The sequence below is a fragment of the Melozone crissalis genome, unplaced genomic scaffold (genome assembly GCF_028551555.1).
Source record: "Melozone crissalis strain CALT ecotype California unplaced genomic scaffold, PUWL_Pcris_2 ptg000014l_1, whole genome shotgun sequence".
In the NCBI taxonomy this organism is placed as follows: domain Eukaryota; kingdom Metazoa; phylum Chordata; class Aves; order Passeriformes; family Passerellidae; genus Melozone; species Melozone crissalis.
In genome coordinates this window covers 3,515,312-3,530,378 of record NW_026535792.1, presented here as the reverse complement: position 1 = coordinate 3,530,378, position 15,067 = coordinate 3,515,312, and the positions used below count along the sequence as shown (strand labels likewise).

The 15,067-nt window shown below is 39.3% G+C and overlaps 1 protein-coding gene across 8 annotated transcripts in view; it reads left to right on the top strand.

The window, feature by feature from the left end:
• LRRC28 (leucine rich repeat containing 28) overlaps window positions 1–14,346 on the top strand; it is a 51,920-nt gene extending 37,574 nt beyond the window's left edge. For all 8 annotated transcript variants that reach the window (XM_054272687.1, XM_054272686.1, XM_054272688.1 and 5 more), the window contains 4 exons: window positions 760–862; window positions 4,266–4,441; window positions 6,648–6,807; window positions 9,644–14,346. In XM_054272687.1, the coding sequence (XP_054128662.1) occupies window positions 760–862; window positions 4,266–4,441; window positions 6,648–6,807; window positions 9,644–9,716 (512 nt within the window). In that variant the 3' untranslated portion in view covers window positions 9,717–14,346. The remainder of the gene's footprint in view (window positions 1–759; window positions 863–4,265; window positions 4,442–6,647; window positions 6,808–9,643) is intronic.
• Window positions 14,347–15,067: the final 721 nt, after the last annotated feature.

Sequence of the window (15,067 nt, the reverse complement as noted above, 5' to 3'; positions counted from 1 at the left end):
ATCCAGAGGTATCCTAATAGATTTCTAGTCCACGAAGGCATTACTTAATCATGCTGTACTTGCTTCTTTTGACTACCAGCCATGAATATTTTAAGAGCAGTAATGCAATCAGCACACCTGCAGAAGTATTGATCATTTATTGCAGCCACAACTTTTGATGTCTAACATTCTGCAGTTTAATGCTTTGTGTTTTCTGGGGCTCTGTAATTCCCTGCACCACACAGACTCGTTTCTGAATGACTGCACTTGTATTTGGTTAAGGCTAATGAGTCCCAGCAAGGATCTCTCCTTGGAGAAGAGAAGGAGGGGGACAGAGCACATTCTTGTGTCTGTCTTGCCCACTTTCCCAAAGATAGAGAAGCTGTGATTTCACTGACATGAGGCCAGTTAATGAAAGCAGGTTTGACCTTATGAACTTGAAGTATGCACGGAGGATTTGAAATCAATTGTCCCTTTGCTTCTTCAAACTGACTTCAGAGTTTGTCAATGTTAAAATTTAATTATTTATAATGGGATTTTCAAGGCTTCTGAAAGGGGGCTTTGTTTTGTTTTAGTAATTTGAAATGCTTGCTTCTAAACAGCTTTTCAGCTCATCCATAATAAAACCATTGGCTGAAATTTTACAACTGAGAAGTACTAATTTATGTTTGCTTACATTGAGTCTGATTAGCTTATTTATAATTAAAGAGAATTGCTTTGCTTATAATTGTCACTATGTCATCCTTTCTCCCCTTGACTTTTCTTGTTTTCTAAACCCAGATTTAGGTCGTTCTCGAGAGCTCCAGTATGTTTATGTGGATAACAACATTCACCTAAAAGGCCTCCCATCTTATCTGTATAATAAAGTCATTGGTTGCAGTGGGTAGGTATGAATTCATTCAGATTCATTGTGTACCTGTCCTTGTAAAACTTCTCCTGTGTGATGCAGCTAGTTATTTTTTGTGTGTCTGTGATTGATCCAGAGCTGATGTTACTTGGAGGGGATTACTGCAGCTCCCTGCTCTGTTTTATTTTTGTAATAAATCTTCTGTGTTAATTGCTGACTTTTGACTATTTTAGTATTAAGGCATAACAGTGAAGTTACTCTGAAAGAATTTGTAATAATAATGTAAGGTCTAGAGCTGACTTTAAAAGTTGGCCAAAAGTGTAGGCTTCATAGAGTTTCCAGGACTAAAGAAAGAACAAAATAATTTTAATGTATTGCAGCATCTCTTTGTTTCTAAATGCTCACATTTCTGTAAGTTGTTGGTCACATCTTGAAAAGTTATGTACAGCTCCTTCACGCATTTTACATCCCAGTATCAGCTTCTTGTAGGTCTTGCTACCTACTAACTAAAGTGACTTTTTTTAGGAGTTATGGATTGACAGGTTTATTTTTACATGTGGATTTTAAAAATATCCTGGGCTGTCTCATGTTTGTGGTTAGAATGCAAGAAAAAAGTGGTCTGTGTAGGACACTGGCTTAATTCTTTCTGCCCTGACACTGGCATAAATTAGGATCAGCACCCCTGATGAATGGAGCCTTGCTGGTGTAAAACTGATCAGAAGAGGATTGTCCCCATTACCATCTAATTATAAATTTCTGGTATGCTCACTCTCAGCAGATCTCGCATTAAATATAAATTCCCTCTCTACAGCCTGCACTCTGCTGCAATATGGGAGATGCTGAGTCTTGGCATTTTAAGGTTTTTCTAATATTCCCATGTCAGCTGCTTGGTGATATTTAAATACTTGCAGTTGGATTACAGTTCTGCTGAACTGTGTGACTCGCAAGCTTTTACTAATTTTGTTTTTCAGGAAGGAGAAATTCTAGCCTTTTTTCTTTCAGAACTGATTGTAAATTGTTAGACAGACATTAAATTGACCTTAAATTTAACAGAATTGTATTGATTGTGACCAAAAATAGTAATGATAATGCAGGAGGTGGTCCAACTGTCCTGCCTTTCAGGTAGTTTTATACAACAACCATGGTTTTTTGTTTTTTGGGTTTTTTTTAAGTTTTCGTTTTATACTCAGTGAAAAGAATTTTATCTTTGCACTGACCTTTGTGAAGATCCTACCAGTTCTTTTTGCTGTTCTTACATGTACAGTGCTGGTGAGACCACCTGCTACTGTTTCTGATATTATATTATAAATCTAGTACAGAATTATATAATCTAGTCTTAAAAATCTGGTATAGAAGAGACTAGAGGAGTTGCAAGTGTTGCAATGAAATTGATTCTTGTAATGCCTCTGTGGAATGAAAAGTGATTTTCTTCCTTAATAATGAATAGTAAAAAGAGGTAATTTCTAGTAAGAAAAATGCTTGTATTTGTGCACTAAACAGATCCTTGTCTTTGTTGTGAAACCATCTTGAAACATTACAAATTATTTTTAAGAAAAAATTCCAGTAGGAGAAGAGCACATATATATTGTTAAGAAACCAAAGGTTTTATTTGTTAATGTACTAAGAGACTTTAAAATTGTGTAATAATGGTCATGTGAAGAATTTCTGTGTTCTTTCCAAGAAAGCATTAGTAACCAGGCTAAGGTTTTCATGGGTCAGGCAAGAGTTGAAGATCCAGGCTTTAGTGCTCTGTCTGGCCCTCCACTGGAGAATAAAATCTGACAAGCTGCTGTTACTGACATAAAGCTTGATTTCTGAAAATAGAATATAAATTGCCTTGTGTAAGTATTGAATCTCTGTCTGGGCATCCTGCAGTCAGACTGACTGAAAAAAGTCTTTTATATGAGAGGTGATGATCTCAGCACTCAAAATACATTTTGATCTTATTTTTTGCAGATTGGATTTCATAGTCCCCAGTTAGGGATTTGTCAGTCTTGTTGAAGGCAGCCAATAGGTGGTCTCAGCTTTTTTTTCCCCTCACTTATTTATCCACCAGGCTTCTTCTGCAGCTCCTATTTTCCCCCAGCTGTTAAGACCATCCTCTATTCCAATTTTTAACCTCCATGGATTTTGTGTGTGGCATTAATAGCCTCACCCTTTACATAAAGGAGACCAAATGTCCCAGCTCTGAACTGCTGTAAGGAGTTCAGGGTTTGTTCCTTGGTGAGGTTGGTATGGAGTTATTCAGCTTCAAAATACAACATTATTGATTTATTTATTGTGATAACTAACTCATTGGGAATGGATCATTGGAATACTGGATCTCTCAATTCCCACTTATATTTTAACCTCACTAATGGGAAAGTATTAAATATTTAGCAAGAGGCTTATTGACTTGCTTGCTGTTTAATGCTGCTGGGTTTTGGTTGTTTCTCTGGGCTGTTTCTCCTTTAATCAGAAGAGATGAGATTTTTGTTGTCAGAGAAGTACTATGAGACTTCTTTCACATCTGATAAGGTTGAGAGTGGTTACCTCCGTTTTAGGTCTAATATCTGGGAAGGCTGACAAATTTGTGTTTCTGTTCCATTTGTTAGGACTGGCCCTAACAAGTTGCTCTTGGCTTCAAATTTCAGTTGTCATAAACAATTCCAATTCCCCTGTTGACTTCCCCAACCTCTTAGTAGAATTTTCCTATGCGTGTCTCTCTGGTATGATCGCTTGCAACAGGGATCACGTAAAGAGTTATTATTTTTACTACAAGCTAAGTTTCTCCAAATAACCTTCCCTTTCCATATATGATTAGGGAAGGGCAAGGCTTATAGACTTCCTAGGGTATCTTCCCACTATAGATGGCTGTTGTTTTTATTTTTCCTTCATCTGCCCACCCCATGCCCTCCAAGGAAACTCTGGATCGGGAAAGGTGTACTACAGAATCACCCAGTGGCACTTCAAATACATTTTTTTGGGGGCCTGGAGTTTGCCTCATGTGTTATGGTTAAGAAATCCATGATTGTTTTCAGCTGGTTGATCCAAGACACGGGAAGCAAACTGTTGGGTAGGAAACTGCTCCCCTCAGTAAAGGATTTACTAAAAGAGATTGTCATGTGGCAAAGTAATGGGCACGTAGCATACGTGGTTCACCCCCTTGGGTGTGTTCTCATCTCTTTGTGTTATTTGATGAGTAATTCCTCCAAATGTCCCATGTCTAGCACATCACAGAAGGTGGGAATCTGTAGAAACATAGAATCATAGAATAGTTTGGGAAGGGACCTTTAAAGGTCAACCCCACCATGCACTGCTCTCTGCAAGGAATCCTTGAGGGGTGCTGCACTGGAGAGCAGTATCAGGCTTACTTTGGGTTGGTCATCTGCGTTTCCCTGTAAAGTTACTTTTATTATTTTTTTTCTAACCACTTTCTAAATGTCTTGTGTCCTTCTAGTTGTGGTTCTCCAATTCAAGTTTCAGAGGTGAAACTGCTCTCTTTTTCATCAGGCCAGTTAACTGTGTTCCTGCCAGCAGAGGTGAAATCTATAGGGACAGAAACAGATCATGTCCTGCCTTTGCAAGAACTGGCCATGAGGACCCTCTATAACACCTACTACAGGTTTTTGAAAGGTATGAAATTTTCTGCATTTTTCAGATTACAGAAAGAGTGAAAGTGTTTTCTGGCAGTGATAGGAACATTTTTAACAGTTCTTCAAAGGTTTGGGCAAGGATTTATATTTTAAAAGATTTATTTAATCAAATTATGTTTGAAATGCTGCATTAGAACAGAAATGTCCAATACAAAAACCAGATTTCCAAAGACTAATTCTGAGGTCAAGTGGTGCTTATAGATGGTATCTTACTTGAAGCCTGTATGAAGAAGGAAACTTTTTTTTGCAGGAGAAACTCTTTAATGGAAATAGGAGATGAGAAATACAGTTCCTGAGGCAAGATCAGATGCATCAGCCAACAATGCAGCTCCTTGCCAGGCAGCACACTCCTAAACTGGCAGACTTGTTATACATAAGGCAGAAGAAATGCGAGCAGCCCTCGGCCATTTCAGCACAGCGTGACAGCTGAGCTGCTTTAGTTCTGCCCCAATTCAGGCTCTCTGCTCTAAAGTGGCCCTTGGCTCATCTGGTTCTGCATCATGCAATCACATGAGTTAGCAATATCTGATGATAACCTGCAGATCCTCTCAGATCTGGATGTGTTGTGACTCCCCACTGTTGATGCTATCTTGGGAACTCTCAGCTTTAAAGGTCAAAGGAGAAAGCGGAAGAGTGGAGAGTTCCAGTGGGAGGATTAGAGGGGTTATGGAAAGGGTCTCTTTGTACCTTGGCCCCTGGAGTAAATCCTCACTGCTTCGCCAGGAGAAGTGTACCTTCTCCTGTAGAAGGAGCCTGCCTTTTCTCACCCACTTGTGACTTGCACAGTCATTCCTGGAATCCAGCTGTGTGGATGTGGTTCCTGAAGATGCCAGTGAACTTTGGTGCGGGGATGGGAAGGTGGTACTGCAGAATCAGTTTAAGGGATGGTTTGTAAACAGTTTTATACAAGACTGTGAGGGTTACACCTATTTTCAGCCAAGATGCAGAACCTGAAAAAGATGGATTTATATATCCATATACACCCAGCTATAGCTGTGTCCTGTTTTGAGTGACCTTATTAAAGACAGTGGGCATCAGCACTGCAACAGCCCAGTTTTGGTGAGCAGGAGCAGGGCCTGTGTCAGGTGTATGATAATGCTGTGCTGGGGAAGCAGGTGGCACATATGATTAAAGTAGCAGATTTCATCTGTCACTGCCTAAATTTGCAGTTTCAAGCGTGCTGTTAAATACTTGGCAGCTGCTAGAGAAGTGACAGAAGTGACTGGACTACTTTTCCTCAGTCTTTGCTTGGCTGCAGAGTGTGACCTTTTCTTTCTGACGCACATGTCCTGCTCGTCCCCTCCTTGGGGCCCTTGTGGTACATTGTGTCTGGGGTTCAACCTTGCAGAGGTGGAAAGCTGAAACCAGTGTGATACCATAAAACTGATTTATCAGGCACTGCATCTTGTCTTGATTACTCAGCACCTAAACTCACTCACCTGTCTTGCTGTCTCTCAGTTTCTAGATGGAGATTAGCATGTGGGGTTTAATTTATAAAACACTGTGTGGTTTGGGCCAGGCCTGGGAAAGTGATGGCTCTTTCCCAGGAAATGACCCTGGAGTCCCTTTTGGTGAAAATGATGGCATCCTGTAGGCTGTGGGGGAACACTTAACAGATGAGCAATGTATTGATCTTTTTAGAGTGGTCTCTTTGGTTGGGCCTGTGAGAATTATGCTGGGCTGGATTGAATTTCAAGTAATTCCAAATACTGCAAATCTCTTTTTGCTGATGATGGAGTTTGGGCTTTGTAGTGAGGTTAGCTATCCTGCTGGATTGGTTGCTGAAATATTTTAATAAAATACTACTGATGTCCTTTTCATAATGTATTACTATTAGTTACTAAACATGTCTAGATATCTCTGTGTCTAAAAATCCTTCATTATCTTTTAATCCTTTCTAATATTTGTTCAAACTATAATATTTTCACCTGGGTATTTTAGCCCAGTTAAACTTATTCCCACAGATGCTAAACTTCTACATTTAACTTCAACTTTTGAATTTAGACATGGAAAGCACTATGTGCCTCACTCTAATTGTGGTAATTTGTATTACCTCATTGTTGTTTTGACAAAACCTTAAGAATGTGAGGCAGCTGTTTTCTGAATTGTTCATGGATCATGCTTGTGTTTGCCTTTATCATGCAATCATTTTATTATAAATATTTTTTGTTTCTTTTCTTCTCTAGATTTAAACTTTCTGACTCCTATCTCACTACCCAAAAGCCTCTTGGAATTGCTGCACTGTCCCTTGGGACACTGCCACCGCTGCAGCCAGCCTATGTTTACCATTGTCTACCCAAAGCTCTTTCCCTTGAGGGAAACTCCAATGGCAGGATTGCATCAAGGGTAATTATACAGGAAATTACACTGGGGTTTCATCTAGGAAGAAAAACACCTTATGGAACAAAGCATATTCTTAAGGATTTTTTTTTAAACTTAGCATTTCAGATCTAAAGTCCCTAGCCTGTGATTGCATGTATTCATTGACAAATATTTTATTCATGAGTCAACCAAAATATTTCTGTTAGACTCTTAAAAGGGTCTTCAGATATGCTTGTCTCAGCCTGGTGTAAGACAGGAAGGGGTTTGGATAGGATGGGATTGAGCTGTTTGTGGTAGTGCAGCACATGCCTGGCAGCTCTGTGCCCTGGGAAGGAAGTGGTACCTAACACCAGTAATTGCCCTGATGGTCTCTGGCTTCAGATTGCCACCTCCAAACAAAAAGTGCTGCAGGATCAAGATGGAAAAAAACTCTAAAGCTAGAGCTTAATTAAAATGTTCTGCAGTAAAATACTCTTGTTTTAATTTCCACACTAATTAACTGAGATATGCTGTGGAAGCATTCTGCATAGGAACATACATTTTGTAGCAATACATGTTTTTAATAATACTTCAGTTTTATGATTGTAGCAGTTGTGAAAGTGTCTACAAGATTCACAAGTCAAGTGCACAAGCCCACACAGACTTGCTGGCCTACTGGACAGTACAGTCATAGAAGGGACTGGGATAGGTCAAATAGGGATATGGTTCAGGGAATGTTGCCTTCATGTAGATAAAGATATAAAATACCTTTAAGGTGAGCCCTGATTGCTTTGCAGTGATTCTTTCCCTAATCCTTATTAGTCTGAGTGGATACTGTAGCCATCCATGAGCCATAATATCAATGAATCCAGTTTCTGCAGTGGAAAAGCATCATCTGAGGAATTTCAGCTTGTGCTATTTGAAAGGTAATAAAGGGAGTTTAAAGCTTAGTCACTTGGAGTTAAACAAGAAAAGGTGATGTTAGATTCTTGTTAGAGAATTCAAGTCAAGCCATTAATTACAAAGCATATACCTAAAGTATAAGTTCCTGTCTAATGCAGGAACACCACTTAGTTCCTGGTCTGTGGAAATCCATTGATTTGATAGTGGATTTGATCTTCCATTAAAAGAAGCTTTTCCATGGGAAGATCATCAATAAAAGAGACTAATGGGTGGTTCAGGTTGAAGGTACCTGTTTTACACAGCTGTATCCCAGCCTGTTTTGCTGTGAGTTTGTAACATGAGGAGCATCTGATTTGTAAGCAATTCAGCTTTATGAAATGAAACAACTTAGGTATGCCAAATCTGGGCAGCAGCCAGAGGGCTGCATAAAAGCTATTTTGGAAAAGCCATCTTTCTTAGAAAGATCTGATTGCAGAGATTGCGCACTTCAATTTGCCACTCTGTTACACTTCAGTCATATGTCGAAATTCAGTGGATTTCATGTTGAGTGAAATAATTAACTTCCATATTACAGTCATAATACTCTTAGTCATGTTATAATCATGCTATAAAGAATCTCTTTCAAACATTCAACAGTATCATTTTCTAAGAAAATGATGGGAAACTACTGGCTAGTCACTAAATCCATCTATTATCCTGAATAATTCAACAATGTGAGAGTTTGGACTACTTTGTAATTAATTGCTAAGCATTGCTCACTGTAGAAGATACAGTTACAAGATGATAGACATTATCAGTAGACACCTTTAGGAATTATAAAATTTAAGACTCCACAAAAACATACTTTAGAGCTGTTTTGGAAGAACACTACATTAACATTCAAAAATGTAATAATTAAAAATACGTATTTCTGCATGGTTTTTCACTTGTTTCAAAAATAGTTCTCATTCCTTCCCTTAGACAAGAATGTACTGTGTTCTGCAAAATGCCTTTAATGAATCCAATCTTAAGTAGCTGACATTTGATGCAAATCCACAGAAAATGAGATCTAAACAGGGCAGCCTGTCATCCTTATCTCTGTAGCTTGTGCACTTGACGTGGTAAGATTATGTGGAATTGTGGAGGTGTGATAGCTGGTTTAGAAAGATGTGAAGGACAGGGTTTCTGTTCTAAAGAGCTTAAAGTGACCATGGAAACACACAGGGTAGGATCCTGGGCATTTGAACAGCACTGATTAGCACATGCCACATCCATGCCAGTAACTCCTGCCTGGATTTCCGTATCACATTCTGTATCCTCTCAGAGGGAAGGAGAGTTACGTGTTGGACTGGATTTCTGTAGCTGAAGAAGCACAGATGCCATGAGCACTGGGTAAAGTGTGATTTCTGGGTTAGTGAAGAACAGATCTGAACATTTTGAAGGCAGATATCTCAGTCCCTGGCAGGCTGGAGCAGGAGCAGGGTCACTGTGAGGCTCGGATCACACTTGCACAGTGCTATCCCTGCTGCACTGCGTGGCACGGTGTGACAGCACTGCCTGTCACTCATCCTTTCTGAAGATCTGCTTGTTCACTCTGCTAACCAGGGAGGACACTGCCCTTCAGTCATGTCATGCCTACAAGCAGTAATTTAAGAAACACACGAGCAGAGGCTGCCCAGCTATTTTCCTGTCAGCTGCTAAACCTGCTGGCTGTGACACTCAGGCACACCCTGCTCAGAGAGAAAAACCACACACTGCTGCTCTAAACCCGGTGCATAAGAAACCAGGAAGGTTTTGAGAACCCCTACAGTGTTTCCCTGCCTTGGTGTCAGGCACTCAGAGACAGCAAATGAACCTGTGCTTTTTCTGGGCTGTGGAGATGGGCTAATCCTGTATTTTACAAACCAGCACGTTGTCTGTGTGGAATGCAGCCAGGAGCTTTAATCTTTACTGACAACTGTTCCCCCCCTCCCCTTTTGTTGTTTTTTTTTTCTTCTAGGAGGACAACTGTTAGTTTTGTGGCATACTGCTGCTCCACCCAGTGTCTGCAGACTTTTGACCTACTGAGTTGATAAACATTTCAACCTCCTCAGGAGTGGTGCCAGTGTAAAGCTGCATTCGATGCCGTGTCCCTGTGGTACTGGAATACCGTGTGTGCTCGTGCCAAAGCAGCAGAAGTGCCCAGTCAGGAACACTCTGAGGCACTTAAATCCTGCCCTATCAAATCTGGATGAACTGCAGGAACTTTTCAGAAGTGTAAATACCGAGCTTTTAAAAGTATTAATTTCTTTCTCCTCCAAGGCAGCACACAAACCAAACACATTCACAGGCTCTGACTTCAGGATTTCCAGTATTTTTCAAATGTGCCTGATTTCAGGTTGACCCATTGCATCATTTGAGGCAGTTGCATTCCTCTAACTGGAAAAAGAAAAGTTCAGCTATGGCAAACAAATTTTGACTTATTCATCCCTATCTTCTTCCCCTGTACAGCTGCAATCAGGTGTATTGCTGTAAGCCTGCAGAAACCTTTGATGGATCCCAGTGACTTTTCCATAGAATTCAGCCTTACTTTCTCTCATCTTAATGTTTACTGCAGCAGAGTTATCCCAGTTGTATACCAAGTCTTTGACAGTTCTCTGTGGTATTTAAATCCACATGCTAAAAGCAGATCTTTCTTTCTAGTATCATTAAATACCACAGTTATTTAATGGGAGTAACTAGGATATGTCTGGAGACTGAAGATCCTGTTTCAGTGAAGGCTGGTACTGATGCCTACACTAAGGACTCTTGCTCCAGCATGTTTGAGGGTGTGTTGTCTTTATTTTCATTGCTTTATTTTTAGAAATAGTTCTCCTTTTGTTCCATGGAATTCTTCAGGAAGAAGACAACTTTAAGTATCAATTTCCCTTGGAAAAAATCCAACTAGTAATATGATAGTAAACCTTTATATTTATTGTATTTTTACAGTTGCAGGCTATAGATCTGCAAAGAGCTGGTCTTGATCTTTTTCTAGATTCAGCATTTGGCTGATTTGTCCAAGTGTGTCAGTGGATTGTGTGCCTTGGAGAAGGCTGGAAGTCCAGGAGCAGGTGTGTATCTCCATGCACAGGTACATTTGCACACATGGATACCTGCACAGAAGGGCTGGGACATTTGTTTTCATACATTAATGGCAGATTTGGTGCAAATTGCCACTCACTATCATATTTGTGGGAATCTCTTTTTGTTACATCTTGTTTACTTTAAATAAAGAATGAAGGATGGAAAAAAGGCCCAAAATGCCTACGTGACTAAACATTTTGATTTTATACTAAATAGTTTATACATGATCGGCCCCTTTTGATTTGTTTTTGAATATATAATATTTTTTTAAATATAATTTGTTCTTTTTTTTTTTACTTTCCATTTCTTAGGTATAAACCACTTGTTGATTTAGCACAGTGTGCTGCTCTGTGCAGTAGGTAGTTACAAGCTGAAATAGATATGAATGAAACAGTTTGTTATAAAAATGGCAAGATAAAGAGACTTATTTGGTAGTGTATTAGCATATGTTGTGGTGAGGTGTGCGTACTTTGAAGGCAGGAGGCATTAAAATGTTTTCCTGTTGCCAAAGAAGCATTTGTTCCCTCTGCAGGCTTCCTGGCATCTCTTCAATAAATAGAGTATCTTAAGAGCTTAAAAGAGTACCAAAAAGGCAGTTTTGAGGGTGGAATTTTTAGGTTGTGCATGTAACTTGTAAAAATCTTTCCTGGTTTTATTGGGTTGGTTTTAGAGAGTTGAATTAGCATTAAGAAATGTAGAACTTAATCATTCAGGAATGCAAGTATCATCTACTGCTTAATAATTGTGAAACTTTCTAAAATAAATCCCATTTATTGAATCTGCTTTGCAGTAGGGGAAAGAGCCATCTCCAAGCAGCCTTGGTGCTTTTGGATTTCTGTCTGTGTCGTTTCCCAGGTTTGTTTCCATGTTGGAATCCCAGCAGGCCCAGCCACCCCGCAGGGTTCACTGCTGAGGCAGCAAAATCCACCTTCAGCTTTATCCTTTTCCTTCAGTACCTCAGAGCTGAGATGTAAACTGCCCATGTACAATTATATCTGTATCAGAAATGTGCAAGTGTAGGACAAAATCCACTTTTGTAAGAACAGATTATAAAAGCTGTGGTAGTGTTACAGATGTTAATTTTTATACAATACTCTGATCAGGATTTTTCAGTATTAATTTTTACTGTGGCTTCCTCTGTCTTTGAAGGAGATGTTTTCTTGGAAGTTTTTGTCCTCTTTTTATAGCAAGTTGTAGACTTGAAATCACAGTTTATATCTGAATTCAGTCTGTAAATACTATTTTGGAGTTAAATCTGGCTGTGATCACCTAAAAGACATCAGCATTTGTTTTATTAGGAGTCAAGAAGAGTGAAGCTTGATTTTATTATTATAACTATTTATTTTGTTTTCTTCTTCCCATAATCTAATTATTTCTTATTGAGTCTGCATCAGTCTCTTTATTATTGTCTCCAAGTGCAGTTCAGAAGAAATTTAGCCTGTTCTATAAGCAGGATGAATCTTAACTAACACTTTAATAGATGATATTTCAAGAATGGAATGTTCAATAAATAAATGACTTAAATATGCAATTGAAGCTGAAATGTCATACCCTATTTTTATAAAACAAAGAAGGGGAAAGCCAATATATAGACTGAGAATGCAGCTTAAGTTCATGTTTGATGTTTTGGGGTTTTTTTGTATGAACAGTGTTTGTATTCATCTGTATCTTTGGGTGATATTCTTCTAGATTAAAATAACTCCATTCTCACTTGTCCAAATTTTTCTAAAGTTGTTCTGCTGTAAGAGTATTTCATAACCAGCAAGCATGAGAGCCAGCTATGCAAATTGCAGAGAGGGATTTTGTTGCTGATTGAACTGTGCATCACTGGTTTTTCAAGATGCCACAGTGCTTGGACTTCTCCTTAGTTGGTTTGTTTCTGGGTAATTTTTGATTTCTTGCTCTGGTTTGTCAGGTTAGCTCCCACCCAGGTAATTTTTTCTGTGTACTGCAAAACATCAGGTGCCAGATGTTGAAAACAATTACTGTCTAAAAAGTTTTTTTGTTAACAGTAGATCTGAATTCTTCACTTAGGGTGGAAGCAGGAAAAGTTTTTTGATTTCTTTTTTTCTCAAGACATTACAAAGAGAAAGGTGCAGGAGAGGGATGAGATAAAATAAGTCTTTAACCCATTGATACTGCTATAAAATTTTTCTAAGTAAAGATTAACTGCAATTATAATTAGGGATCACAGGCATACTTTTGTTTAAGTTGTGATAGTAAGCACCATGTTAATAAAATTCCAACCCTATATAGAGGTAGCTTTTGGTTCTGCCATGAAGGAAATGGGGGAATCTCTGGCATTGTTTAAAAATCCTTTTGAGGGCTTTTGCCATGGACACTGTTACATTCAGAGCACAGTTCCTGGGAACCTTCCTCATCATCTCTCAGAGGATCAGAAATGCCCTTTCCTGTGCAAAGAGCAAGGTCTAATATAAAGAAATGTGTATTTTTCTGTTTTGATGCTTCTCCTGGGCTCTTACCACGGTTCATTACAAACCTTCTATTTACTTGGTTGTGGTGAGGTTGAGATGTTGCTCTGAGCAGAGCAGTGCTGTTTATTGCCAAGTTGGCTTCAATTCCTGCAGATTGAATTCTGCTGAATCCCTTTTTCTGGCATTGAGGGGAGCACAGGACTGTTCTAACACCCATGTGGGAGCAGCGTGTCAGGTTCTACTGACAGCACAGCCCAGCTGAAGCCTGCAGTGACAAACCTGTCACTAGAGAGGACAACTGGCTTTTCAGGGCCACTTTGGCCCACTACAGTACCACTGATAACAGAATAAATTTTGCCCTGATGTCAGTGGATGATGGGTCAAGTTCTAGTTGATGAGAGGGAGGAATGTGTGTTGCCATCTTTGTATTTCTTGCAAAAACTGGGACGACACCAGAATCCATGGCTGCTGCTCTGTCTGCAGCTGCACTTCCATAATTCCAAGATGTGACTATCTTTGCCTCTTACCTCCCTCTTAATACTACTCATGTTGTTGCAAAATGTTATGGTTAGCTTGTGATAGAAGAGGCTGAATAAATTGAATCCAGAGTTTTTGTTACTTTTTTGTATTACAGACCTATTTTGTAGGAGACCGAAGGTCTGGTGGAAAGAAATGGCAATGTTCATGTGAAGTCTTCATTGCTTTTGCTTTTATGTGCCCTTTTTTGGATTATAACTTGAACTCTGTTTGCAACTGAGTTCATTCTGTGTCTGTGGAAAGCACATGTGCATTGCTTTCTTGCTCTGTATTAACCAAATGTCACTTAGTGTGAAGGTGAGCTTGCTAGATGGTTTATTTAAAGTTAGTGGTGCGAATTATTGTGTGTGCTTGTTAATAAACTATATTTTTGGATAGAATTACCATTCATTAAAATTAACTAAATTCTTGCTCCTGGGACTATTAAGCTATGTTAGAATGTAGCATTTAATTTACATTTCAGTTCATTTGCATGGTAATTAGCTAATAAGTCTCTTGTCCCAAGGCTGAAGAGGTGGGGTGAAGACACTAAAAGCACTCCCAAGCCCAAAACACCACTTCAATTCATTTAATCCCTTTGTCTCAGACAATGTAGTTCATCAGATCTTGCATAATAGGAACAAAACCCATATGGAAACGTTACTTCAGACCCTTCCACGGATTGATCAAAAGGAAAATAAGTTTCTGTAGGGCTGTACTGCCACCCTGACAGTCCAGAGATGAGGCTGTGGTTCATGGATTCCTTACTAAGCAGCATTCAGCAGCTTTTTTTCCTCATTTAACAGATATCATGGGAACAAGGCTGCCAAAAATAAGTAGAAATTAAGCATCTGTTTTTCCAGTTGTTTTACTCCTTGCTATGCAGCATTTTGCTTCAGTCAAAGCTGCTGCTCTCCATGTTGAGATGAGTTCTCTGAGCTGGATGCTGCCTGGATTTCTGTGAGTGTGTTGGGTGAATACTCAGTATCCATTCTCCAGTGAGACCTGTGGTGGCCAAGGTCACTCAGATCAGTTGTAAACCTTGCAGTTTTAGGTGCTGTCCAGATTTCCCTAAGCCTGTTTGGTAGTTAGTTTACAATTATTTGCCTTTTTTGTATTTTACAAATGACAAGGTAACTTTTCCTGCCCTTGCAATGGAGGTAACCTCTGTTTGCCTGGCAGCAGGAGGAGGATGTGAGTTCCTTAATAAATGGGAGAACAACCCTTAACCTATAACTTTTACCAGCCACTGATGTGTCCCTTATGAATTAGAAAGAAAGAAACGGGAGAGCTTAACATCCTTTTCCTTTGCAATTAAAAGTACTTGGCATAAATGCAAGCTAAGTGGAAACTTCAGTGAGTGAATAATG